Source organism: Camelina sativa, chromosome 2, assembly GCF_030686135.1.
Source record: "Camelina sativa cultivar CO46 ecotype springtype chromosome 2, ASM3068613v1".
In the NCBI taxonomy this organism is placed as follows: domain Eukaryota; kingdom Viridiplantae; phylum Streptophyta; class Magnoliopsida; order Brassicales; family Brassicaceae; genus Camelina; species Camelina sativa.
Window position 1 is genome coordinate 29746847 of NC_141881.1, and position 25434 is coordinate 29772280.

At 35.4% G+C, this 25434-nt stretch overlaps 9 protein-coding genes and 2 long non-coding RNA genes across 15 annotated transcripts; 5 read left to right on the plus strand and 6 right to left on the minus strand.

Moving 5' to 3' along the window:
• Positions 1-2351: 2351 nt before the first annotated feature.
• LOC104741322 (F-box/LRR-repeat protein At5g63520) lies at positions 2352-5693 on the plus strand. 2 transcript variants are annotated; one of them, XM_010462170.3, is made up of 10 exons: positions 2352-2997; positions 3205-3309; positions 3420-3512; positions 3606-3728; positions 3976-4077; positions 4185-4224; positions 4461-4616; positions 4728-4915; positions 4983-5104; positions 5185-5693. In XM_010462170.3, exons 1-10 carry the CDS (start codon positions 2674-2676, stop codon positions 5579-5581), a joined length of 1650 nt encoding a protein of 549 aa, XP_010460472.1. In that variant the 5' UTR covers positions 2352-2673; the 3' UTR covers positions 5582-5693. The 2 variants fall into 2 exon arrangements, with proteins under 2 accessions (XP_010460472.1, XP_010460463.1); XM_010462161.3 differs by having other exon boundaries at positions 2555-2997; positions 4725-4915.
• On the minus strand, positions 5625-6232 carry LOC147949333 (uncharacterized). The gene is made up of 2 exons (XR_015584875.1): positions 6116-6232; positions 5625-5908 (listed from the first exon to the last, which is right to left on the minus strand). It is a non-coding gene; the product is annotated as an uncharacterized LOC147949333 (long non-coding RNA).
• An 853-nt stretch (positions 6233-7085) lies between these two features.
• LOC147949334 (uncharacterized) lies at positions 7086-8265 on the plus strand. Of its 2 annotated transcripts, none has more exons than XR_015584878.1 (4): positions 7086-7219; positions 7301-7382; positions 7510-7623; positions 8130-8265. It is a non-coding gene; the product is annotated as an uncharacterized LOC147949334 (long non-coding RNA). The 2 variants fall into 2 exon arrangements; XR_015584876.1 differs by having other exon boundaries at positions 7301-7360.
• A 456-nt stretch (positions 8266-8721) lies between these two features.
• Positions 8722-10122, minus strand: LOC109129694 (uncharacterized). Its single transcript, XM_019238349.2, has one exon. The coding sequence runs from the start codon at positions 9247-9249 to the stop codon at positions 8887-8889; it is 363 nt and encodes a 120-aa protein (XP_019093894.1). The 5' UTR covers positions 9250-10122; the 3' UTR covers positions 8722-8886.
• Positions 10123-10161: 39 nt separating this feature from the next.
• On the minus strand, positions 10162-10617 carry LOC104741343 (uncharacterized). The gene has a single exon (XM_010462188.3). The coding sequence runs from the start codon at positions 10615-10617 to the stop codon at positions 10252-10254; it is 366 nt and encodes a 121-aa protein (XP_010460490.2). The 3' UTR covers positions 10162-10251.
• A 411-nt stretch (positions 10618-11028) lies between these two features.
• Positions 11029-12808, minus strand: LOC104741351 (gamma carbonic anhydrase-like 1, mitochondrial). Its single transcript, XM_010462200.2, has 2 exons — positions 12287-12808; positions 11029-11647 (listed from the first exon to the last, which is right to left on the minus strand). The coding sequence occupies exons 1-2, from the start codon at positions 12669-12671 to the stop codon at positions 11271-11273; spliced, it is 762 nt and encodes a 253-aa protein (XP_010460502.1). The 5' UTR covers positions 12672-12808; the 3' UTR covers positions 11029-11270.
• Positions 12809-12949: 141 nt separating this feature from the next.
• Positions 12950-13275, minus strand: LOC109129695 (uncharacterized). Its single transcript, XM_019238350.2, has one exon. The coding sequence runs from the start codon at positions 13273-13275 to the stop codon at positions 13066-13068; it is 210 nt and encodes a 69-aa protein (XP_019093895.1). The 3' UTR covers positions 12950-13065.
• Positions 13276-14171: 896 nt separating this feature from the next.
• Positions 14172-18016, plus strand: LOC104741360 (CBS domain-containing protein CBSCBSPB1). Of its 2 annotated transcripts, none has more exons than XM_010462211.2 (15): positions 14172-14579; positions 14733-14884; positions 15020-15191; positions 15296-15428; positions 15510-15680; positions 15792-15870; positions 15983-16096; positions 16349-16415; positions 16586-16691; positions 16780-16838; positions 16927-17036; positions 17127-17242; positions 17326-17411; positions 17509-17598; positions 17708-18016. In XM_010462211.2, the coding sequence occupies exons 2-15, from the start codon at positions 14742-14744 to the stop codon at positions 17894-17896; spliced, it is 1635 nt and encodes a 544-aa protein (XP_010460513.2). In that variant the 5' UTR covers positions 14172-14579; positions 14733-14741; the 3' UTR covers positions 17897-18016. The 2 variants fall into 2 exon arrangements, with proteins under 2 accessions (XP_010460513.2, XP_087348109.1); XM_087491983.1 differs by having other exon boundaries at positions 14174-14579; positions 15792-15874.
• On the minus strand, positions 17969-19364 carry LOC104741370 (mediator of RNA polymerase II transcription subunit 30). Its single transcript, XM_010462222.3, has 3 exons — positions 18942-19364; positions 18533-18625; positions 17969-18221 (listed from the first exon to the last, which is right to left on the minus strand). Exons 1-3 carry the CDS (start codon positions 19314-19316, stop codon positions 18123-18125), a joined length of 567 nt encoding a protein of 188 aa, XP_010460524.1. The 5' UTR covers positions 19317-19364; the 3' UTR covers positions 17969-18122.
• Positions 19365-19389: 25 nt separating this feature from the next.
• LOC104741379 (nuclear transcription factor Y subunit C-4) lies at positions 19390-20934 on the plus strand. 2 transcript variants are annotated; one of them, XM_010462234.3, is made up of 2 exons: positions 19390-20293; positions 20674-20934. In XM_010462234.3, exons 1-2 carry the CDS (start codon positions 19521-19523, stop codon positions 20675-20677), a joined length of 777 nt encoding a protein of 258 aa, XP_010460536.1. In that variant the 5' UTR covers positions 19390-19520; the 3' UTR covers positions 20678-20934. The 2 variants fall into 2 exon arrangements, with proteins under 2 accessions (XP_010460536.1, XP_010460545.1); XM_010462243.3 differs by lacking the exon at positions 20674-20934 and having other exon boundaries at positions 19415-20297.
• A 270-nt stretch (positions 20935-21204) lies between these two features.
• Positions 21205-23388, plus strand: LOC104741394 (protein LOWER TEMPERATURE 1). Its single transcript, XM_010462255.3, has 6 exons — positions 21205-21483; positions 22233-22278; positions 22542-22665; positions 22828-22892; positions 22983-23086; positions 23188-23388. Exons 1-6 carry the CDS (start codon positions 21367-21369, stop codon positions 23221-23223), a joined length of 492 nt encoding a protein of 163 aa, XP_010460557.1. The 5' UTR covers positions 21205-21366; the 3' UTR covers positions 23224-23388.
• The last annotated feature ends 2046 nt before the right edge of the window (positions 23389-25434 follow it).

Genomic DNA, 25434 nt, shown 5'->3' on the forward strand with positions numbered 1-25434 from the left:
GAGTAAAACTTATTTTTATTATAAAATTTTTTTATTATAGAGAAAAAATAGGAAAAACTGTTGGAGATAGTATAGAAGTAAACGACGAGTTCATTGATTATCATTGAGTCTTCGTTTTTCTATTCTTTCTGGGGTCAAAGTTAATCAAATGTATATTTTGGATGAACCAAGTGCGATTAATTTACGTGGTTCTCAAAAATTCGAAACTTGAATCTAGTCCAGTAAAAGAAAGTTTTGATATATTTATATAAGTTTAGTTCTAAAAGTTTGGTCGTCATCTCCAAAATGAGTGAGACATACTAGCTAGTGGTAGATAAAACTCTAATAATTTTTGTTTTTCTCTAAAAATTACATCCACAAATTTTGACAGTGTAACCTCGAGTGACTTCTCCAAGCAATCGAATGATAATTACCATTTTATCAGATCATATCATCACCTCAACATTTTCCCCTACTGACGTGGTGCCGAGTAGATATACTTATATAAGTTTGGTTTTTAAAGTTTTGGGTCATCTCCAAATTGAGTGAGACACACTAGCTAGTGGTAGATAAAAACTTTAATAATTACATCCTCAAAATTTTGACAGTGTAACCTCGAGTGACTTCTCCAAGCAATCGAATGATAAATCATCCATTTATCAGATCATAATAATAAGAGATCATCACCTCAAAAAATTCCCCATGCAATGAATACTGACGTGGCGCTGAGTAGGACTTCACACGTGTGGAGCAGGAACTTTGGATCGCACTGTGGGACAAGTATTTGTATTCCCGAGGCTTACACATGGACTTTGCCGACTTGGATTCTTCTCTTTTTCTCGACTTACATTTACATACAGTATATAATAAAAGAGTATCTCTTAAGTCTTAAGACTTAATTACATTCGTTTTTTTCCTTTTTCTTGTTTTTTCTCTACATCTTAATGAATTTATTATCTTCTATAATCCAGTTACACTATAAATTACAGAACAGAACTCACGTGAAATTGTACAGAGAATAAATTATTACGCAAGTGCTAATACTATTTAGATTATCTACTTATATAATTCGGTAATGGAAAAGACCAAGTCAAACCGAAAACAACAGACACAATTGGTAAATTGGTACGAGTAGAACCGGGATATACTCTTCTTTTTTCTAAAACATATTCCGGTTAGATAATGAAAGAAAATACATATAAAGTCGTTTCTGCTGGTACAAATATCAATTTTGGTTTGTCTCCTTTTAATGGCAGAGAGTGATGTAAATGATGATGGATCTGGTAAAAACTTTAAATGCTTTTGTAACAGAGAGGCAAACGAATCCAAGAGCCGACGACGACACGTCATATATAATAATGACGTAACGGTCGTTTTTGTTGGCCCTTGTCGTGCCCACCTCGAAGTTAACGGAGTAAGTTGTTGGCTTGGCGTTACATCCATTTTTAACTGTCTACCAGACACTTTTTACCATACAATTTACCATTTTGCCTTTCAAGTAGCATGAATGAGATAATCACTATATATACATATGGATTGGTTTTCTTTACTATATATAGAACTGTAGATATGGGTGAAATTTAAAAAAAAAAAAAAAGAAATTGAAAAATGTTTGTTTTTACTGTATTGAAAACTGTAGAATCACATGGTGATTTGAATTTGCGCAACATGTGTTTAATATGATCCGCTTAAGTTCTAATTCTCTAATGCGATAAAGAAATGTTTCTTGGCCTAAAATGTTAGTTTGTTGTTATACCTCTTAGGTTCTAATTACGATATGGCAACCACATGTCGATAAAAAAACTTTTATACATTATGTCGTCGAAACATTAAAAGTTCAAACTTTTGCAAAGCTACTCACTAAGTACGAAAGAAAGGAAGGGCAAACTTTTGTGTTGAGATGAAAAACAGAACAACACTATTTTCAAAGTCCTCTGTGTGTATATATATATATATATATATTTCAGTAAGAGAAGTAAAAATCTCTAATGGTGTCGTCAATATAAAATACAAGTGATCAAACCAACTTAGCTAATCCATAAAATAGAAAAATTTGCTCAAAACATTAATGAGAATGTATGTTGGAGTTCTGTACGTAACCAAACTCAAAATTTACTTTCCCATGTCATAAACGAAGAATCTCAAACAATTTAGTTTACCATATATTGGTGAAGGTAGGTGATGACATTAAACTAAAGATTAGCGTAGCATATATTTTTACACGTGATCTTTAATTTTGTGTTGTTTGTGACAGCATAACTTAGGTCAGCGGAGACTTATACAATGAAATACTACCATCCAACATGTACTCCTAAACGAGTCGCTTTATTTCATCATAACACTTTTCAGAAATAATCAAATACACATTTATAAGAAAGAAATAAATTACAGTAACACATATCAATGAAACAATCAAACAAATGTTGAGAGACTGGAAAAGATTCTTCTGATTTTCAGGGACACATTTAAAAAAAAAAAAAGATAATGAACAAAAAAAAGATACTTTGTGTCTGTATCCAAAACTAGTACAGTGTGTGACACATTTAAAGATAAGATTTCTTATCTCAAGTTTTGTGGGTTTCTTCTTTTGTTTTGTTTTGTCAAATGATCAATGTCCGAATAACTTCCGATTACAAATTCATATTTTCCGTACATTATTCGTTTTGAAACATTGGGCCTTTTTATTAAAGCCCAATGGACTTTTATTATAACAAACAAAAAGCCCAAATAAACTCGCCGGAGGAAGAAAACTTTGTATCCCATGGCGGAAGTGTTGTCTCAACGAAGAAGAAGATGATAAAGGGAACGAGTGAGAAATCGAAGAAGAAGATAGATATGGCTGATATGGTTCTAATCGCCTCCATGAACGATGACCTTCTTCATAACATTCTCTTGAGGTTGCCGGCGAAATCGTTTGCTTTCGCTTCCTGTGTCAACCGATCCTGGAACAACGTCTGCAATAGAATCCTCTCTCGCCCCAAAATGGTCTCTGCTTTCTCACGTAATCCTAATCAAACTGTAAGTTTCTTTTGATTGTAAAAATTCAAACTTTTTCATGGTTTGGTCTTAGAGCTATTGGTAAGGCTTCACAAAGTTTTAATTGGAATCTTAGGAAAGTGTAATGTGATAAATTGAAAAAGATTGTTACTTTGTTAGCAAGCTGAGAAGGTGACATTTCTTACTTATAGATAACAAAGAATGACACGGTTTTGATTTGGTATGTAGAGAGCTGGAGAAGAAGTACTTGATAAGGTTTTGTCTAAGCCAATTAGACCAGATTTTGTGATCGCAAACATTACATGTGGGAACATGGAAGAAACTTTGACACTGGTTTGTTTGTTTCCCTTCTTCCCCATTCCACCTCTGTTTTATCATTTCAAAAGAGTAATTTTGATTTCTTTTCACTCGTTGTAATGCTGTTCATAATGCACATGGTGTAGATAACTGAAAGAGTGGGATCAAGGGTTCCTATTATTGTATCCGTTGTTGCTGGAATCTTAGGAAAAGAAGCATGCAATGACAATCCTGGAGAGGTTTTTTATTGTTTTCTTATCATTTTGTTTTGTGTGGTTTTTGTTTTCTAAAATTTTTTGGCTTATGTTTACCTTCTTCTATCACGTTTACAGGTCAAACATCATGTCACAACTGATGATGGCTTGTCCGTTGTTGCAAATTTCGCTATACTGTTGACGATTGGATACTTACCAGGAATCAAAGTCGACGTTATTCCTGTAATTCAAGCAAAAGGGGTAATGTTTTTTTAAATGTTCTAAACAGTATAGCTTTCTGTTGGTTTTCTCAACTCTGATTTTCTTCATAGAGCTTGTGTTCTCTGGCTAATTTATTATGGTCTCCAATGAATTTGCTTCATTTGCTTATATGAACAAATATAGGAAGTCATAGTTTCACATATGTAACAAAAATTACAATTAATCGAACATCTTGTTTAGTGGACATGTTAATAGGTAGACTGCGATTGTTGATATTTTTTTACAGGAATCTGAAGCGGATATAGGAGACAAGTTTGTGATGGGTATCAGAAATTATGTATCCGTGGTTTCAGGTCATGCTGCACCAGCCTGTCTTATACTCTTTGGGGTGAACTATACTTTTCTAGCTTCCTTTTTCTGTTATACTTGTGGATTTTATTCAGTTTCATGGCTATTTTTTTTTGGTGGTTTCATGCTGCTTTGGTGAATTTGTAGGAGGATACTCATGCCACAGAACCTATTCTTCATAAACTGGGTATGTGTGTATATCTTTTGTGCAACTGTATGAATACTGCTATGTTACATCATTTCAATGTTACTTCATGACAAGTGTAATCTATTAAAAGCCAAACTAACTATTTCTTGAAACATTTCATTCTTTTGTGTTGGTTGGTTACCTACCTACTTTCTTCACTTCTTTTGCTCTGGCTAGAACTCTGAAAATGGTAATATATAGTTATTGCTCTGCTTGAAAACTTGTTTGCATTGCAGATTATGCCATGCCTGCAGAAACTATTATAGTGGGTGATCAAATTGGCGAGTTTCTACATAAATGTGGTAATGAACGAAGAAATGTTCAGTTGCACAAAGATGATAGCAGAGTTCTCGCAGGTTTAATCTTTGCTAGAGATAGACACAGACCCGCTCGTAAGTTTCTGCATCTTTCTTTCAAGCTGTGCTTGTTATGTGTTTCCGACTGAAATTTGGTCTTTTCATTTTACCTAAGTCTTTATGAATTTGTTAAACTAAATGAAGCAGAGGCTGGAAAAATTCACTTTGACACTGCAATATCAAGAGCAATGTCATCAGTTGATCTGAGGTACAAGGCGGCTAATGTCCGTGTTAGTCGCCGCCCTAGATGTCCTTCTACTCTTCTGACTGCCAAAAGAGGAGGAGAAGCAGAAGTTCTCAATGGCGATCAAATTTTAGATGACATAAATGATTTTGTAAGCATCTGAATCCAATCTCTTATTTATTCTAAAATTTGGTTACTAAACTGACTTGAAATTACAGTTAGGAAACCAGCTATGGGAGAATGATCCATATCTCGGAGTACTAAAACGAAGGAAATATTCAATTGGTTTGGAGGAGAAGCCAAAGATCATGGCCTCACTTGTATTTCATCAAGTGACTGGGTAATAAGATTCACAAGTTTCATAACATGAATCAGTTAATTTGACCCATGTAAGTTTTTTTTTTTTTTTTGTTTACTCAGAGCTGACGAGCAGGATCTTTTAGTCAATGGTGCTGAAATCAGAACCGGTGACTATTTCCAAGTATACCTCCCTGATCTCAAAGTGGCTGAAGCATCACTAAATGCTGTTTCTTCTCAGCTTAGAAATCTCAAGTCTAAGCCGAATAAGCCAGAAGTCGTTGGAGGTTTTGTTTTCGTTGGTAGCAGACGCGGTGACTCCTTCTTTGGTCGTCAAAATGCAGACTGCTCACCGTTTTTGGAGAATTTCCCGGAGTTACCATTTGGTGGTATATTCTGCAACAGTGAAATCGGACGCAGCTTATTCGTAGAGGATGGAGAAGAAAAGAAAGAAGTGAGCATCAGAAGATGTCTTCACGTTTATAGTTCAGTATATCTTATTGTCTCGTATACTTCTTAGTTAAGGTGTCTGTTTGTTTTTTTTTATGTTATTAAGAGATTGATAAGTTTAACTACGTAACTCTTTTTATTTCAAGTGATATAGATAATTTCCTGGAAGACATTTTGACGAATCAGTTTTACTTTTGTCAATTCTTTTACATCATTTGTGGTGGAGGCGACGGCCGGTTCCCCTTGTGTATCTCTGTCTTATCATCCTGTATTGGTGGTAGCGACGGCTCCTCATGACCAGGCTGCGAAGGACGCCCATGACCAGGCGGGGGATAACCAGGTTCCGACGGCAGCGTTGCCTTATTAGGCATCTCTCTTGCATCACGTAAAGCAAAACCTTTCCAAAACAAAGAAAACACAACAAATTCAGTAACGAAACCAAATTTAAATGACCATAACTCTCAACACATTACAATGATGATCTTACAACGACGTTGAGTGTGAACAAAAAACAAAAATGATGATGCGAGAGGGTTGATTACTTTTGGTTACTAGAAAGTAAAATTCAAAAGTAATAAAAGAAAAGGGAAGAGAAAATGCATACAAAGTGCAATGAGTGCGACTAAGAAGACAAGCTTGTGAGTCATTTTTTCTTTTTTATTTCACAATAATTTTTGTTGTTGTTGTCACTTGTTAACAAATTATTTAGATTGTATGTGATGATCTAGAGAGCTCGGACTCTCCTTTTTATATTAGGGGAATTACCTGCATTGTTACATGGCCGATTATTGTGTCATAGCAATTTTTTTGGTCAAAACAAATTCTTTACTTCTATTTTTAACCTCATCATTTACTTGACTAGTAAAAATCCTTCATCATCTTTGACTGATCTCTGGTTGAATTTTTAACATTACTTTCTTCAAATTTGACCTACTTTTTTAAAACGTAGTTACAAATTAAACTCTTGATATATAATTTTTAACAAATTAAACTCTTGAATTAAACGTAGTTACTCAGTAATTGGATAAACAATTCTCAATGTTTTCCCCATTTTTCCCAAGTTGGTTATACTAATCAATTTGTGATCAGGTCATACTCATCCTTTATCTTATAAAGCACAAGTCACCTAGCCAATGAAATTATGCCACATAAGATTTCTATTTTATATTTTCATTAATTAAAATACAATTGTAAAGTGATATTGATATTGAGATCGTGAGAAAAAAAAATTGATTATGTTAAAAAAATAACAAACTGATTATGAACATAATAACACTGGGCTTCGTAATTTATAAGGCCCATATTTTCTTTTCTTCTCTGTTACTCTTCTTCGATCTCTCATTCTCTGTTTTACCTTTTACAGCACGACGGTAAAAATGATACCGCAGGTCAGGCGAATCCGAAACCAACGTGGGTGTTAACGTCGTTCTGCCGCCGGAATAAAAAAATATTACGATGTGATTGTAACGGAAAATTAGGTCTACTTTTTAAAATCTATATTTAAAAAAAAAAACTGCAAAAACAATAAACTCCTATATTTGCTCACACCACTACCACCACGTTCAAGATTAAACATGTAACGATTTTAAACCGATTCATCTCCTATATAACTCCCATCAAATCGCTTCTTCTATGTTTTCATCTCTTCTTCGCCGTTTTATTTTCGTGTTTTTCATATTTGCCAAAGTTAGCAAATAAGCCGATCTAGGTTTATGAGTACTCTTTATTCAAATTCATTTTCTTCTCTCTTTATGGCATATTGATTCTCTCTCTGGTTGTACATGCTCAGGTTGAAGATGTTGTTCCCGGTTGTCATATCACATGGTTATCTACTGATAATAATTTTCTGGTTCGTAGATCTTTGAAATCTGGTACTAAAAATATGATATTTGTGTGTTAACATATACTTGTGTAGTTTAGAAGCACATTATTTTTCCTTTGATTTAGATCTTATTTCAAGTAGAAAAATCTAAGCATTGTTTGATTTCGTTTTGACAGGGAGATATAATTCAAGCTAACAAATCATGTGTTTTGGATATTTGTTTCCTAAACTACCAAGATGCATCACGGAACATGAATGAAAACCAACGAGGGTTGGTGAACATGATGAAAGTAAGAGTACTATCTACTTCTAATCTCAACCTTTTGTTATTCAGATGCTTACTTGAATATTTGATCTTTTTTGGTCATAACGAGATTTTTTTAGAAACTACAGTGGAGTAGCGTTTACAAACACCTCGAGGCTATTTTTAGCAATAGAGTCAGCCTTGAATATGTGATCATGTAGAAGATTTTCTGAGTGAAAGAGATATATGATATTAGTGTATGTAGTTTTTCTATTTCGAAACTGATATGTTTTCGTAAGACAACTATGTGACTTATGAAGATTTAATATCTGGATTTTCAATGATCAATAGAGTCCACGTGATAACTTATATTTCTACTTTTGTAATTAAATTAGTAACTTACATGATTGAGATTTGCATTACATTGTATTCATTCAGTATTTTTGTAACAACTAAAAGGTAGAGCTTTGACTTTCATATACTCTATTTGTCATTTTTAGCTATAATCTATCTTTCATCTCACCCATCCAACTTTTTTTATATTTCTTGCAGGTGGGTGATTATTAGTTACGTTACGGTATGGATGGAAAAATAATTTTCTGGGTAACGTGTAGCAAAACCAGCACAATAACGGCAAAATATGAAAAGACAAGGAAACAAAATTAAGAAAAGGTCTTCCAAACGTTAGTATTGACTATTGACTATTGAATGTTGCTGGAAAAAACCGATCAGTTAGTCACAAGTCTTAGCGGGATTGGTTTTTTTTTTTTGTGCAAAAGCGGGATTGGTTTTATAACAAAGCTGAATAGAAAAACAAAAGAAACTTTTTTGAAGAAATTGATCCATGTGTCGAGACAAATATTTCATTTTTATATATAATAAAATAGTTTTTTCTTCTAAAATTGTATTTAAGTATTTTTATTTTTTATTTTAATAATTCATTGTTACAGATATGCTTTACTTGGCTCAAAAATCACAGCATTTTTGAACTATATGTCAAGAAAACAACAATATAAACTGAGAAGTGAGAAGGAAAAGAATATAACACTAATTATCTATGTCTATTTCACGTTTATTTTTTAAACCTTTGATCTTCTAAAAACTACTTTGTTCGTACGGGTCTAATACTAGTAAGAGTTATAAATAAGAAAAATTTCGAATACTTTATTGAGAAAAACATATAAATTAATTAGAGAGCTCTCTTAATGAGCTCACACTTCGCCGGCAATATAAAATAACATTTAAGCTTATTAGACTCCGAGGCCAACGGCTAAACTATAAGCGTAGAGACTAAGAACCATTCTTGCTTTCAATTGTGTGTGGGTGAGCTGGAGTTGATGCGTGCACAGTTGTCTTTGAGGAGAGGTGGGAAGAACGGATTCAACGGAAACATGTGAGGCCAACAATTTGCGTCCAAACTCGAAAATGCTTTGCAACATGCACCTTCAACGTTTTCAAACTTGCCAGAGAAAATAGATTTGGAGATCTCGAGCACACATCCTTGAACGTTAAAAAGAGACGACCAACATTTTACCAGATCAATAGGTGAACCGGGAGGGAAAAGCCCGGGAGTCAATGAAGGCAGTTGCACTTGAGCTACTCCTTGAGCGACAAAAAAAGCAGCACAAAGGCATACAACCAAGATCATTGACACAATGGTTTTGCTTCCCATTTTCTTATAAATTAATCTTTTTTAGACTTATTTTCTCTTTTCTAGTTTTGTTTTGGTTTGCTTTAGACTTTTAGATGCTTGGATGGATTTGGATTCACGAAAAAACTTAGAATTTATAGGTTCTTGAAACAAGTTTGTTATCAAAATAAATAGAAGAGTTACGAATCACTATTAATATAATTCGCGTTTCAAGATGTAACTCATGTTTGGATTTAATGAATTAAACTGATAAAAGTAAAGTTGAGTTAAATTGACTAACATGTAGTATAATGTGTGTTCTTGTTTCAGTTTTGAAACGTGAGAACTAAATCACTAATTACTGACTAAAATTAGATATGTATGAATCAGTTACTCTATAGATTTATTCTATCACACACTTTAAGTAACCTCTTCCTGGTTTAGGAGTTTAGTTCCAAACCCGGTTAAGGTAGCTAAAGGAGGTCCAAGTTTATGTGCTGGATAAAATATGATAGGTATATAAAGGCTAAGTTAGCTAGACCAATTTAAAAGTGAAATTCTTATAAGTTATCTGATTTTACGTCGATCGTAAGGTAAGGAAACAATGCGAAAAAAAAAATCTTTTCCATGGTAACTAATGAAAATGTCGATATTACCAAAAAACACCTAATTTTATTACTGTCTCTAAAGTGATACTACTAGATACAATTACAACTGCAGATTAATTCAAACGTAAATTCGTATGAATTTGCCTCTCTAATTAACTTCACAAACTCCCCCCCATCACATGTAAGTTGATTATCAACTTCAATGCTGCAAAGTATAATTTTCACTTTGTTAGGTTTACTTTATTTTTATTATGGAAATCGAAGTTCGTAAGTTCAAGATAGAGTTTAGTTGTCCAAGTAAAAGCTAGCTCAATCAATAGATTCTATATATAAAAAAAGTATTTTGAGTATTGGGGTTGACATGACATAATAAGACTTAGAACATGAATACAAATATTAATTTTTAAGCTAATGATGGTCCACTTTCTTATCGATTTCACTTGTGTGCGGGCAAATTGGGAATGATACGTGCACAATTGTCTTTAAGAAGAGGTGGGAAGAACGGGTTCAATGGAAACATATGAGGCCAACAGTTGGCATCAATTGCCGAATATGCCTTGCAACACGCAACTCCAAAATTTCCAAATTTGCCACTGAAAACTGATTTGATTAGCTCGAGGACGCATCCATTGACGTTGAAGAGAGATGACCAACATTTCTCTAAATCGATAGGAGAACTCGGTGGAGATTTTGGTTGCGGTGGTTTCTGATCATGAGCTACTACTCTTGGAGTGATCAAAACCAAGGCACATACGACTACAACTAGGACTAAGGAGGCCATAACTCTTGCTTTGCTTTCCATCTCTCTAATCAAATCTTATATCTTTCTTTCTTTTATTGTTCTTGCTTCTTTTCACTTTGATGCTTGGATGATTTGGTTATGTTGAGAATGTTATAATTTATATAGAGTGAGAACAAACAGGTGTTAATTTACGTAATTAATTAGAGAAGAGTTATATGTTTATAACCCTATAGGCAACGGAAGAAGAATGTTAAATGGTTTTTTCAAAAAGTAACTCATGTTGAGTAAAAACTCTATCACATAAGTTTGACCCTAAGTTCTTTATTCTGTCAAACTGAATGTCAAAACGTTTCAAGTGTTCCTTTCAATGATCTAACCCAAATAACTAAAAACAATTTAGTTCATTTATTTGTGTTGTTTATATAATTAGTTATGCATCTCAGCAAATCTTTGCTTTGCTCACATACAACATAACCAGAAGTGGTCGCCATTATCATTCAGACAATATCCAGCCAAAATCAGTTGTAAATGGAATTTTACAAAGAACCCAAAACAAACGAGAAGACAAACAAACATTTGATAGCCAAAAAGAAAAGAGAGCCGGACTTGTTTTGATGTTCTTCAGCTACTTATTGCAATATGCAGAGAGAGAGACCTCATGATATGATAGATAAGCACACGAAAGTGAAACCCGAAAAAGACGACAGAAGCTTCTAAACGGCGATTCCAAGGGACTTCTTGAACTTCTCTACCTCTAAGTAGACAGTTGAGTAAGGTAAGAACTCAGAGAAGTAATCTCCGCTTAAATGGTTGATGGCCACAGCAAGTTTTGGGATCTCTAGGGTTTCTTCGTTGGTTAAGGTTCTTATGAATCTTGCTGGATTGCCTCCCCATAGTTCACCTGACGGGATCCTTCTTCCTGGCGGCACAACTGATCCCGCTTCCAGAATTGACCGAGTCTCGACCAGAGATCCTTCCATCAGTATTGAGTGTTGCCCAATGATGCACTCTGGTTCGATGGTACATGATCTCAGAAGACTGTATGCACCCACTGTCACGTACCTGTCGATAATTGTCGCTGCTGGTAATCCTGAAAATTTTAAAGTAGACACAGTAACCCTAGAATCAAAATTTGTAATTTATCAAATCACAAGTAAGAACTACAGAAAAGAGTAAATATTCAGTGCAATTTGTAAAGCAAAACCAAGATATACAAGTAGTTTCATCAATGTGAGCAGAAACATAATTGAATAGATATTGTGCGTATCCTCATAGAGAATTCTGCAGAGCCTAGTCAAACAAGGATGGTCTCTCTATTTAAAACTTTGACATGAACCCTCGCTTCAACCTTGGGAGCAAACAGAAGCTCACAGGCTTAATCATCATAAAATCAAAAACAAGCTCACATCATCATCACAAACCCCCATTTCCAGTCACGAGTAACTAGAGAACCACACTGAGACATTGTTTTCAATAATTTTTTTTGCTAGGAAACCTAATCTATTCAACCCACGTTATTAAGCTTAACCATCAGTCCAGTTTCTTGATTCCTGTAGCACTAATCACCTAAAGAACTACGCATTTACATACATACTCGTCTATGTTTTTGACACCCTTTTATAAAGCATTTGATAACTGGATAAGAAAACCCTAAATCCCAATCAACATTGTCTCTGATTCATATACTCAGAACACAAATTTCGAAAAATGGAGAGAAGAGAGCCATGACCTGTGGGGGAGGACCACGCGGCATGAACAACACACCGTTCTTGAACATTCGAGCAAAACCCGACGGTGATTTTGTTGAGATCGCCGCGCAAAACGGCACCGTTCCAAACAGAAGAGCCGTCCCAGAGTGTGACCTGACCGGCCAACACAACGTTTGGCGCCACGTAAGCATCAACGGCTACCTTTGGAAGCCACTGTCCCAAAGGAATGATCTGTCGTTGGCCTCTGTAGTCCCATTTCACCCGATCCGGCGACGGCGACACCGTCAATTGCGGCTTAGGCACCTCCGTCTTCTTCTCCAACGCCGCTTCCGCAGCGAAGCAACGACGGATCAGGTTAGAAGCTACTCCTCCTCTCCGAGAAAGTCGAGCTATTGAAGTCGCCATTGCTATTGATTTTGGATTTCTTCAAGGATTTGCAAAAAGAGAGAGAGAGAGTGGTCGTCGAATGATTCACCTGAAATTGAACGTGATACAAATTGGGCTTCTTAACGGATCAATGCTATAAGCCCAATTAGGTGAACAAACGTCGTCGTTTTACTAAGCCTTATCAGCTTAATTTTAGTAATTATTATTGTGTCAAGTCAAGTAGGACTTAAAAACTAAACCAGATCACAAACAAACTCCACACAAATTGATACCATAAAAATAATGGTGGATTTGTATACCATAAGAAATTTTTGATTATATTCACAAATCCAAGAATGTTACAAACAAATCCAGATCATACAATCAAATAAAAAAAAGCCAAACAGAACCGGTTTAGGTCTGGGTACACGGTTTAACCGGAATAGATGTGGACGTTAATGGCGATGGTGAAGATAGTGATGAGACCAAAGAAGATGATGGCGTGAACAAGAATGGAGGCGCCACTGGTCTGCATATTCCCGAATTCGACAACTCGACCTCCCGCCGGAATCTGGAAAAGTAATCCCGGCGATAGAACTACGAAGAGTATCACGGCGATCAACACTGGTCCCCAATCCGCCATAACTTCGAGCTCTAGAAAGAGAGAGAGAGAGAGAGAGAGAGAGAGAGAGAGATTAAAACGCAAAAATTTGGAGAGGGAAAGAGAGAGAGAGAGAGAGAGAGAGTGGGGAAGGAGCTGGAGTTTTTTGGTTTTAGTTTAGTAACGAAGCTTCTCGTGTGATGTGAAAGCTAATGGTCTGGTGAACCAATCGTTGGTGTCCACGTGGAAATACATTAGGTTTAATTGAATACTAATTTCTTTTGGGGGAAAATATTTCGAACAACGTGAATATCTTAAGCTGGTGTTGGGGTGTTTGGTATGGGCTTTTGAGTTTTCGGCCCAGTAGGCTATTTTAGCTACAAAGCTTTGGTTATTGTTTTTAAAAAAAAATTAAATTTAATTAGAACAAATCTTTGGTTATTGTTGTGACATTAATTATTTTTTTTTTGTCACAATTGTTGTGACAACTATTTATTTTCTTTTCTTTTGGTCAAAGACTCCAAAATTTTTTTTTTTTGAAAATTTAAATATATTAAAAAAATGAGTCAGACAGAGTGGATATAGTTTGATTTTCATTTGGTTTTTAATCTACACGTTTTTATCCAGATAGTGTTTTTAATCTCTTAATTAAAATTTGTCTGTTTTATACTTTTATTAAAGAAAAAATCAGTTTGAATTTACTGTCGTAGTCAAAAACAATCCAATTACTAAAAAGAAAGAGTAAAGACAAATCCAATTAGTAATTACTAAAAAAAATAATACAGAAAGTATCAAATCAGCTCGTGTGTAATAATGACTATACCACCCCTTGCCAAATGAGAAACAAATCTCCGATCCACTTGCCATTAGTTTACAAACAGAGGATAGAATTGTCAATAAATCAATAATTTAACATCAATATATTGCCAAAATAAGAAGCAAAATACCAAATTAAAAAAAAAAAAAAAAAAAAAGGTAGCGTCGTCGTCCAACTCCAAGTTTCGACAGAGAGCATCGAAATCAAAAGAATCCGATTGGGGGAAAAGCACAAAATTAAAAAAACACGTTTTTACAGAGAAGAAGAAGAAGAAAAGAAAAAAATCATCTTTCTAATTTTTTTTCTTTCTCCTTTTCATTTTCCCATCACTTTCCCGGGAGAATCCTTTTTCTCTCTCGGAAATCGTCGTTTTCTTTCTTGCCGTTATCTTTCTCACGAACATTTGAGAGAAAGGAGAGAGAGAGCATCTACGAAACGCAACTAGGATTCCCAACTTCGTTTCAGCTCAATTTTTTTTTTCAATAATCCCAGAAGAGAATCCATTAATTAACCCCGACGAATTCGCCTGGTAAATTGTGATTCTTAAGTGTTTTTTTTCCCCCTTGAATCGTTGCGTTTTCGCAGAACTTTCCTTATTCAAATTTGTCAATCATTTGACATTTAATCAAAATCGATTTCGGTAAGCGTTGACGATTCCGAGGGTTTGAATTTTTCTATACAGTAGAAGAAAATGGCAAACCAAGGCGGATCATCAAGACGGAGCTTATCTGTTACGACTGCTGCTTCATTGCACGGAAAGAAGAAATCTATGGATATTGGCGAACGACTTCCCGACACTGCCCGCAGATCTCTCACTGTTTCTCGTTCCCCTTTGTAAGTCTCTCTTCTTCTTCCTCCTGAGAACGTTTAGCTTGTGATGTTGGTTTCTAGGCCTTGATTTTGGTTCCTTTAGAAATAAGTACATGTGATCTTCTTTAAATGTATGATGCCTTTGGGGTTTGTGATCAGGGGTTTAACAGGAGGCGAGCGAACTGTTAAACGGTTAAGGCTATCAAAAGCTCTTACAGTTCCAGCAACAACGACTATATATGAAGCTTGTAAAAGGATGGCTTCACGACGAGTTGATGCCTTGTTGTTAACTGACTCTAATGAAATGCTTTGTGGGATTCTTACTGATAAGGTTCGTCACTAACTATGGCTTCCCCTCAAGCGTTGTTAAAGATTTATAGTAACACATTGGAAGGAAACGTCACTATGTCTTTTTCTTTCTTATGGCACTTGCAGGACATAGCTACAAGAGTGATTTCTCAGGAACTTAATGTTGAGGAAACACCTGTCTCCAAGGTTATGACGAAGAACCCTATGTTTGTTCTCTCAGAAACACTTGCTGTTGAAGCCCTCCAAAAGATGGTCCAAGGTTTGTCTTATTGTTTTTAAGTTCCTGATGTTCATCTGATGCCTGTGTATGATTCATTAATGTTAACCTTACCTACTACAGGAAAATTCAGACATCTGCCTGTTGTTGAAAATGGTGAAGTTATTGCTTTGTTAGATATAGCAAAGTGTTTGTATGATGCGATTGCTCGTATGGAGAGGGCCGCTGAGAAAGGTAAGGCAATAGCTGCTGCTGTTGAAGGTGTTGAAAAAAGCTGGGGAACAAACACCTCAGGTGGGCAAGGAGCTGAACCCTGTCCTGCAGTCATTTCATTTAACTTAACACTGCTTTTGCTTCTTATTTTATCAGATTTTGAACGTCCAGTATGTTGATTTTTTCATGTAGTTCCCAACACCTTCATTGAAACGCTACGAGACCGGATGTTTAGACCTTCTTTATCAACAATTATACCAGATGATACAAAGTAGGTAATCTCTTCTTTTTCTAATTAGATTCTTATTACGATCTTGAGTGGTAGTATTGTTTTCTTTCCCATCAATTATGTTGTTTTTAACTTAACACTGGTTTTTGTTCAGGGTTTTGAAAGTCTCACCGACCGATACAGTGTTGACAGTAGCTAAAAAGATGGTTGAATTTCAGTCAAGTTGTGCAGTGGTAATGATTGAGGACAAGCTTCGAGGAATATTTACGTGAGTTCTCCTCCTTTCTGAAAGCTTTTGAAGTTGTATCCTTTAGCCTATAGATTCTGAAAGCCTTACATTCATCCCATTCCCGGTTCAAGTGTTTGTACTAAGCTAAGTGATAGGGATCTTGAACAGAACTGTTTATGCTCCTATTTATTCGCAGTCCTGAACTAAGATTATGCGTTGGGTAAACGCTTCTGTCTTCGTTTTGGATACTTGTCACTAACTTTCAAAGAGTTTTGTTTTCCATTTATCTAGTTCCAAGGATATACTGATGCGGGTTGTGGCTGAAAATCTTCCTCCATCTGAGACTCTAGTTGAAAAGGTAGGATTAAAGACTATTCTCCTTCTCAGATTCAGTGGCTTAATATTCAAGTTTCTAGTTTTTAGTTTTGAATCAATTTTTCAACTCTTAAATACCTATTTCCAGTTTAGTGATGGAGCAATTTTCAATTTCTTGAGCTTAATAGTTTGTTCTCATTCACTAATGCATAGGTTATGACTGAGAATCCAGAATCAACGGTAGTTGACACACCAATTGTTGAAGCGCTGCACATCATGCACGAGGGAAAATTCTTACACCTTCCTGTTACAGACAAAGGTTAAAATTCTGAAGCGTTTTCATTGTAAAGTCTTACGAAAACTAAAAAAGGCCAACATATGTAAATAACAAGGGTTTCTGATTACAGAAGGAGATGTAGTTGCAGTTGTCGATGTAATCCATGTCACTCACGCTGCTGTTGCCACAGTAACTCCCGCTTCTTGAAACTTCTGTAAATTATTTCGTTTAAAGCAAAGCCACTGTTTTCTAGAAACATGTTTTTTGATGTGTACAGGCTGGAACTACTGCCGGAATAGATAGTGAGGCAACAAACACAATGATGCAAAAGTTTTGGGATTCAGCAATGGCGTTGTCTCCTAATGAGGACGACGAGGACTCAAGGAGGTTATTATCTAGTCTTGCTTAAACACTATTAATCGAGTATCTTTTCAAACAAAACCGTGGTTTTACTGACTGGAAAACAATTTGTTTCAGTGAGAGCTCCATGAAAGTTGTTTCGGAAACTGATACAGGGAAATCTTTCCCATTTGCAAATACATTTTCTTTCAAGATTGAAGACAAAAGACACAGAAAACACAGATTCATAAGCGGTACACATAATCTTGGTTCTTTTTCGCCAGTCAAACTGTTATAATCTTGCGTTTACTCAATTGTATTGGTTCTTAAATTGCAGACACTCGGAGTTTGACAGAAGTGATAACCGCCATCATTCAGAGGGTAGGGGATGATATCGATCCAGATAATTTACCCCAAATTTTGGTATGTAAACATTTGATGTTACAAAAGATAATGACGCAATCATTTTCTAAGTCTTCTCTTGCCAGTTCCTAAATGTTATAATGATGGTTATCTGCAGTATGAAGATGAAGACAACGATAAAGTGTTGTTGGCTTCAGATAGTGACCTTCAAGCAGCCATTGAACATGCAAAATCAATTGGCTGGAAGGTAAAAATAGTTATAAAGGAAGCTTTACTCCTGCTTTAGTTTGTTATAAATGAAGAACATCAGCCCCTTTTGCTTACTGAATTGGTGATTGAATCGTTATAAATTGTAGAGTCTGAGATTACATTTGGATGATTCAAGAGAAGGCAAAGGAAGAAGGAGAAGAGCAGCAGTATCAGCAGAATCAATGGAGTACGTAGAGTCAGACGCTTGGGCTGCTGCTTATAGTGGAGTTGCGGCTGGTGCAGCATTAGTAGCTGGTCTTGGTTTTATGGCTTATCTCAAAAGATTCGGAAATTAACTTCTCAAAAACACTACAAAAAGTATTTCTTTAACAGATCAATACAAACAAAAAAGGAAATGCAGACCCAGGTTTTGAAGATTTTGTCTGAAATATTTTATATACAAAGTAACTTTGAGATTTTCTGGTTTCTTGATATCAAAATAGCAATATATCTTTAAAACTAATACATCAATGAGGAATTTAAGAATAAGGCTCAGAATCTTAGTCAACAAAAAAAATAAACTTAAACAGAACAAGGGCTTTGCCATGTCGAGATATCTGCTATAAGTTCCCGAAATTTATCGATAAGTTCTTTGACATGGACATTCTTCTTTGCAATCTCCTGCATGCACAACAGTTTCGGCGTTTTCATAGGTTATTAACATAGAAATCAAACCAACAGATGACTAAAAGGTATTCAAGAAATGATTAACATTTCCATGGTTCTAGAACTGCTTAAGCTAATGATGATACTTACACTTACACTACAAACTACAAAGTGGAACAAAGAACACTTAGTACTACAGTACATAATCAGAAACAAGTTCGCTATGTAAGTTGCAATGTACAGAAATCTATGCCAATATGGTACTAGCAACAAATTAACACTCTGATAGAAAAATGAAAGAGACATAGAAACTGCAGAAAGCCTACCTTTCTGAGACTTAAAGCTTGCTCCTCCAGATTTTCGATTTCATCTTCACTTTCAGGAGATCCTAAACCATTTTCCGTTTCAGATGCTTTTGCCTGTAATGGATTGAACAAAATCATAATCTGAAAAAGCTCTTATTTTGAATTAGCTACAAAGGTGTAGGGCAAGCTCACAACAAACGAAGAAGATACTCTACAAGCAATACATCCTTCATCTAAACTCTTAACACATGCTTAACACTTATGATTGGAGCAGGACGGTGTTAGTTACTCTACTGATTACAAATAAGCCCTAGAAATTCCAATTTCCTCAGTCCAGCAACAAATCTCAGAACAAGAGACTTCTCAAAATAGTTAGTAACATCACATTATCACTGAAATCGCAGACCTCTGCTTTTTCAACATTAAATACCTTCTGTGAATTGGGAATCGCAGTAAGAACAGCACGAAGCGAAGTCACTGAGTTCTTATATCGAAGACTCGCCTCATCCAAAGCACTATTCCCACTTCCTCCACCACCACCACCACCACCAGATTCCGAATGATGCGATGTTTCATCAATCGCAGCCGCATCGGCTGAAACAAGAGCCGTGCCATTAGAACCCGTCGTCGTCGTCGTCATGGCAGAACTCGCTGTAGCTGATGTAGACCACAAGGAAGGATTGCAAAGCTCATCATTCATAGCTGAAATTATCTGAAACGCCGCTTCAATCGTTTCTTCCAAATGCTTCTCTCCTTCCATCGCCAGCTCCTGTGTCGTCATCGAGACCTGCTTCTCCTCCTCCATCGCAGCGAACACGCTTTAGTTTACGGCGTCGTTTAATGGAACTTATTAATACGACATCGTTATATGAAACTATATAATATAACGAAAAAAAACAAATCAGCTACATCGCTGTCTACCTTATCCACTATTACTTCAATCCATTTGACGAAAACAATCTAAAACGCTCTTTGATCTTTTTTGATCCAATCACAACGCATAGATCCAATGGACAACAACAACAACAACAACCAACCACCACCACCAACCTCCGCGTATCCTCCTAACTCCGCCGTCACAACCGTAATCCCTCCTCCTCCATCTGGATCCACATCAATCATCGCCGGAGGAGGAGGAGGAGCGACGTACCACCACCTCCTCCAGCAACAACAGCAGCAGCTTCAAATGTTCTGGACTTACCAGAGACAAGAGATCGAGCAGGTGAACGATTTCAAAAACCATCAGCTTCCTCTAGCTCGGATCAAAAAAATCATGAAAGCTGACGAAGATGTGCGTATGATCTCCGCGGAAGCGCCGATTCTATTCGCTAAAGCATGTGAGCTTTTCATCCTTGAGCTAACGATTAGATCTTGGCTTCACGCTGAAGAGAACAAACGCCGTACGCTTCAGAAGAATGATATCGCTGCTGCGATTACTAGAACCGATATCTTCGATTTCCTTGTTGATATTGTTCCTAGGGAAGAGATCAAGGAGGAGGAAGATGCTGCTGCGGCTGCGGCTCTCGGAGGAGGAGGAGGAGGTATGGTGCCTCAAGCCGCCAGTGGTGTTCCTTATTATTATCCGCCGATGGGACAACCGGCTGTTCCTGGAGGTATGATGATTGGAAGACCGGCGATGGATCCTAGCGGTGTTTATGCTCAGCCTCCTTCTCAGGCATGGCAAAGCGTTTGGCAGAACTCAGCTGGTGGTGGCGGTGGCGGTGATGATGTGTCTTATGGAAGTGGAGGAAGTAGCGGCCATGGAAATCTCGATAGCCAGGGGTAAGCCAATTTTATAATTTGAAAGCAATGTAGCTTGTTGAATTCGGTTATCTAGGGTTCTTAAGATAATTCTTCATGAGCTTGCTTTTGATTAGTCTTAGAGGAATTGTACCAATGTAGCTTCTTGTTTCATAGTTGCAGCAATGTAGCTTGTTGAATTAGAGTATCTGGGGTTTCTTAAGATTCTTCATGAGCTTGCTTTGATTGTTCTAGAGTAATGTATCAGCTTCATCAAATATGCTAAATTGCTAATACTAGTGTATAGATCGTTTCTCAGTTACTGTATCCTCTGCTCATTTCTTGAGACTCATAAACAAAAACTTTGCACAATTTTTTGACTCTTTAACACATTTGCAATACATGTGTACAATGTTGTGCAGTTGAGCTATGGAAACAGAAGCTGAGAGATATAATCATCATCGATCCTGCGTTGAATTTTGCAAGTGTCTGGTTCTTATATAGCCTGTTTGTGATTTAATGGCTGCTTACTTGGAAAGAGAGAGAGAGAGAGAGAGAGAGAACAAACAAACAAAAAGTCTCTTTTTGTTCTTCCTGTTAACTTATAAGTTATTGCAGCAAACAAAACTGCAGACTTGCTTAACTATATATATATATAATCTAATGTGCAGCATATTCTAATTTATGTTATTGTGTTTTTTTTTAGTCATGCTCTTAACATGGGAATAAACAGATGATAGGTTTGTAGAGCTTGTAAATCTCAGGCAAACTCAAATCTTTAACTTTTTGTTGTAGATCAAAATGATATATCTAGTTTGGTTTCATGTAATCAATCGGATTTAACTAGCTAGGCTACTACTACCACTTGAAAAGAAACCTTTGTACGGGACATGAAGGTAATTTGTATTTCTGGTTTAGTTAAACTTATCTTAAGGCCCAATAAGGCCCACATATCTCTGTCCAATAGACGCAATCAGTATTACGGTACGGCGACTCTCCCTCTCTCTCTCTCTCTCTCTCTCTCTCTCGCTGCTCTTCTTCCTTCTCTCGTTCTCGGTTCATCATCTATCATCTATCATCTAGCCTGGGGTAGGGTTTATCAGTGGATTTTGGCAATGGAAGCGTCATCGTCGCAGCCACCTGAATCTTCTGATGAAACTGCTTCAAAGTTTCTTACTGACCTTCCTTCACGCGGTTTCTTGTCTTCTTCTACGGTCGTCTCTTCCAATCCGGTAATATTTACTTCGAATTAACTAACTATTTACCGCCAATTTTTGTTGTTATTAGTTTAAAACCTATTTTTTTTATTCTGGATTTTGGGTTGAAGAAAGTGATTGGCTTTGTTATGCTTATACAAAATTTGGTTAACAATAATAACTCATTGGTACTGAATCAGATCTTGCTCCCTCGATTCTAGTTCCCAGATCTTTTTTTTTTTTTTTTTTGGGTAGAATGTAATCAGTCTGATGGGTTATTGTGAAATTTGAGTTAAGATTCCCACACTGTACAAAGTTTATGCTTTTTCTTTGGATTTTGCCAGTGTCATGAAGATTTATGTTGCCTTAAAGGTTTGAGATTTTGTAATGATGATGATATGAATTGACTGCTTCAGTTCTTGAGTATCGATCTTATTTTGTTTAACTGTACTTCACTAAAGTTGAAAACAGAGATGTCTTTGAGTCTGTATCGATGTGCTGCCATAAAAAGTTGGAGTCGGAATGAAAAGCTTTTGCTTTTTTTATTTTTTATTTTATTAATCCGTTATATTTGTACTTTGATTACACTCTCTAGTTTGACAATTTCGTTGTTGATAGATCCTTCTTATCTTCCTGTGAATGTACTTACTTCGCATAATCTTAGATTCTTGGTAGCTTGTCCAGCGAGTGAATTTTTCCATGAAATTGTTTCATCTATTTGTGCAGCTATCGCTCTTGAAGCTGAATTAATACATTTAGTAACTTTCTTTTGTGTAAGATTTCAGGGAAGCTTACGGGTCTACATTTGTGAGCATGACACATCTCCCCCAGGTATTACTTTTCTAAATGCTCCCATTTTGTTTTTTTCTTTGCATTGTTTTCTTAGAGACTGTTTCTTGCAAGCAATCTCCTAAAGTAATTCCTTTTTCATTTTCTCTCTGATTGAGAAATTGGATACAGTGTAATAAGTAATTAAGAGTCGCCGGTTTTTCAGATGCATTTCAGTAATACAACTTGTTTCCTTCAGAAATTTTGTTTGTTTAACTCTTGTCTGATAAAAGAAATCTTACTTTGTCATTTGGTCATATATCCAGAAGGACAAGATATCAAAACAAACCTGCAGAATATACTAATCAGATCTCTCTTGTTAAAGAAACAAAAAGGCGAATCTAGCTCCAAAGAGGCCAAAGGAACCGCTGAAGATGGTCCTAAAAAGAGGTAACTAATCACATCTCATCTCCATTTGTTCTTACCTTCCTTGCGTGACTATTAATACTAACTAAAAATTCTGAAACTTCTACACTGTTATGAGAAATTGTCCATTCCTCCTAATGGGCTACACAAATGGTTTGTTCATCTTTTACTTTTTCTTAATCTTAGGGCTGCAAATAGGGCTCTGGACGACAGAAACCCAGCTAAGAGAGCTGCTAATGTATCTAGACAAGGTCATCTCTTTGTACTTTTATATCTGATTTAATATTCAAGAAGTTCACATGTTACTTGGATTAAAACAAAATATGTTTTGATCTGCACAGAAGGATCAAGCAGTCGCACTGGCGAAAAAGACTTCCAGTCTTTGACTGTAGAGAAGCTCCGTGCCCTTCTCAAGGAGAAAGGCCTCCCAACTAAAGGAAGAAAGGCAAGTCCATGTTTTTAATTGAAATCTCTGTTAAAACTTTTTGGAGCTCCTCAATCTGGTTGGTTTATCTAGGCTCTCATGAATCTTGACTGGTCTTGTAGGATGAGCTCATTGCGCGCCTGAAGAGTGCTAACTGAAGTTAAGAGGGATCAAGATTGAGAAAACTCCCTGGTGAATATATGTATCTTTAGAGGTTTCCAAATAGGAGGAATTTGTCATATGAAAATTGTTCTTGTTCTTGATCAAAACATATCCTTTGGATCATGGTACACTTTTGATTTATGAATCTGGTTTGGGTCTCATCGAAGATTTTTAGAGTGACTTTTGTAACATGAATTTCATCTTTTGATATATGAACCGAACCAAACCAAAACCAGACGGTAGTGCGGGCTATTTTAACTAAAATAATCAAAGAAGTAGGCAACGCAAAACAAGTTTTGACCCGCAAGTGAGACATAAAAAGATTTCAAAATTCCATTTCACCTAACAGAAAGTGAAGCATGTGTGTATTCAACTTGATATTTTGAGTGCTTTGTGTGAAATTTACAAATACTATGTTTTATTTAATTATGTATTTTAAAAAGTCTATTAAAATTCACTGTTATTGAACTGATGATTAAAAATCTACTTTAAAATCCATGTTATTCAAAACAGTCTGTGGATTTTGATTTTAATGATTTTTGAGATTCTATAGGATTTAGGTGGGATTTGTTTAGTTAAAAATAGAGAAATTCAAATCTCATGGTTTTATGTGGGATTTGAAAGAATTTTACAATAAATCATATCAACTTCTCTAAAATCTTTCAAAATTCCAAATTTCTTAAATCTCATCAAATCTTCCAAAATCATGGTTTCAATACACTCCTTGTAAATTCTTTTGCGATTTGATTTCCTGAAAACATGAGAACTTTAACAGTTCTATATATTTTGTTATATAAATTTAGTTTACTTTCGACATCACATTTATGCTGATATTATAACGAGTTCCATTTTTTAGCATCATAAAAATCTGTGTGCTGGACTCAAAACCACGAGATCTCTCTCTTTGGACGGTGAGAATGAAAACGTGAGAATGAAAAAATAAAAGAGATAGCAGTTTACATCAAAAAAAAAAAAGCAGGCAATTCTTTTTTTTGTATCTGTCGTTATGAATGTATTAAATGAACACTTGTGGACAGTTTACTAAAACAGTAGAAGGGGAACTCGCAGTTAATGATTCTGAGCTTTTGTATTAATATGGACCGACGTTCTCCAAGCGGCGCCGTTTTCTGGTCACAACGTGTGGCTCCATACACATACATTTTCCCCATATTTTGCATATGAACTAACTAATAATGTCTTCTCTATCAATCTAATCATTGATAACCAAATAATTTGTACTAAATGAGTACCCGTGCAATAGCACAGATTATTGCACAGATTGAACTTCATTTTATACCAAAATTATATATATATACATATTTTGTATATTAAAATAATTTTTTATATTTTTTATTAATTTTTAAACAATCTTATCATATAATTTTAACATTTTACATTTAATTTATCTTCCGTTATAAAAATTATAACTCAACTTATCATATAATCTATTACACTTAAACTCATATATCGCTTACACTTGTTAATTCGGAAGATTTTGTAAAAAGTTTGTTTATATTGTTAAATTTGTTTATACATTTTATTCCTTAAAGTGGTTTTATTTTTTTGAAATAATTGGTTAATAATAATGTAAATGATTAATGTAAATTTTCAGTAGATATTATGGTTTATGTTCAAGATTCCTTGTTATTATTAATAATACACTTAAAATAATCAAGGGAACCCGTAAATCTCGATTACAATAATCAAGTGAACTCGTGAATCCAGACTATATAAATAATATACTTAAATTGTTAATGTATTAATTTTATTAATATACTTTCCTTTTACCTGTAAATCCAAACTAAACAAATAATGTTATTTTTTGTATGAATACGGTGTATTCCGGTGAATAGAGATGTCAATGATTTATACAAATTTGGATAGGTGTTAGATAAGATTTCATTTTGATTGTATAATCAGAAATCACGTTTAAGAGTAATTAATTTATCAGATTTTTTGCCTTATGTAAATATACTCTTTGGAGATTTTGTTTTATTCTTTGGAATATTCTTTTTTAGAATATCCCAAACCTAGGTCATATAACTAATGGTTACAACATATATAACATATTTTGTAACCAACTAATGAATCAAATAATAATATAACTTTATAACTTATAATTATTATATAGTTTACCAAAAAAAAGTTGTGTAATTACGTAATATTATATAGGGGATGCACCATTTTGTTTTTCCATATATTCCCAA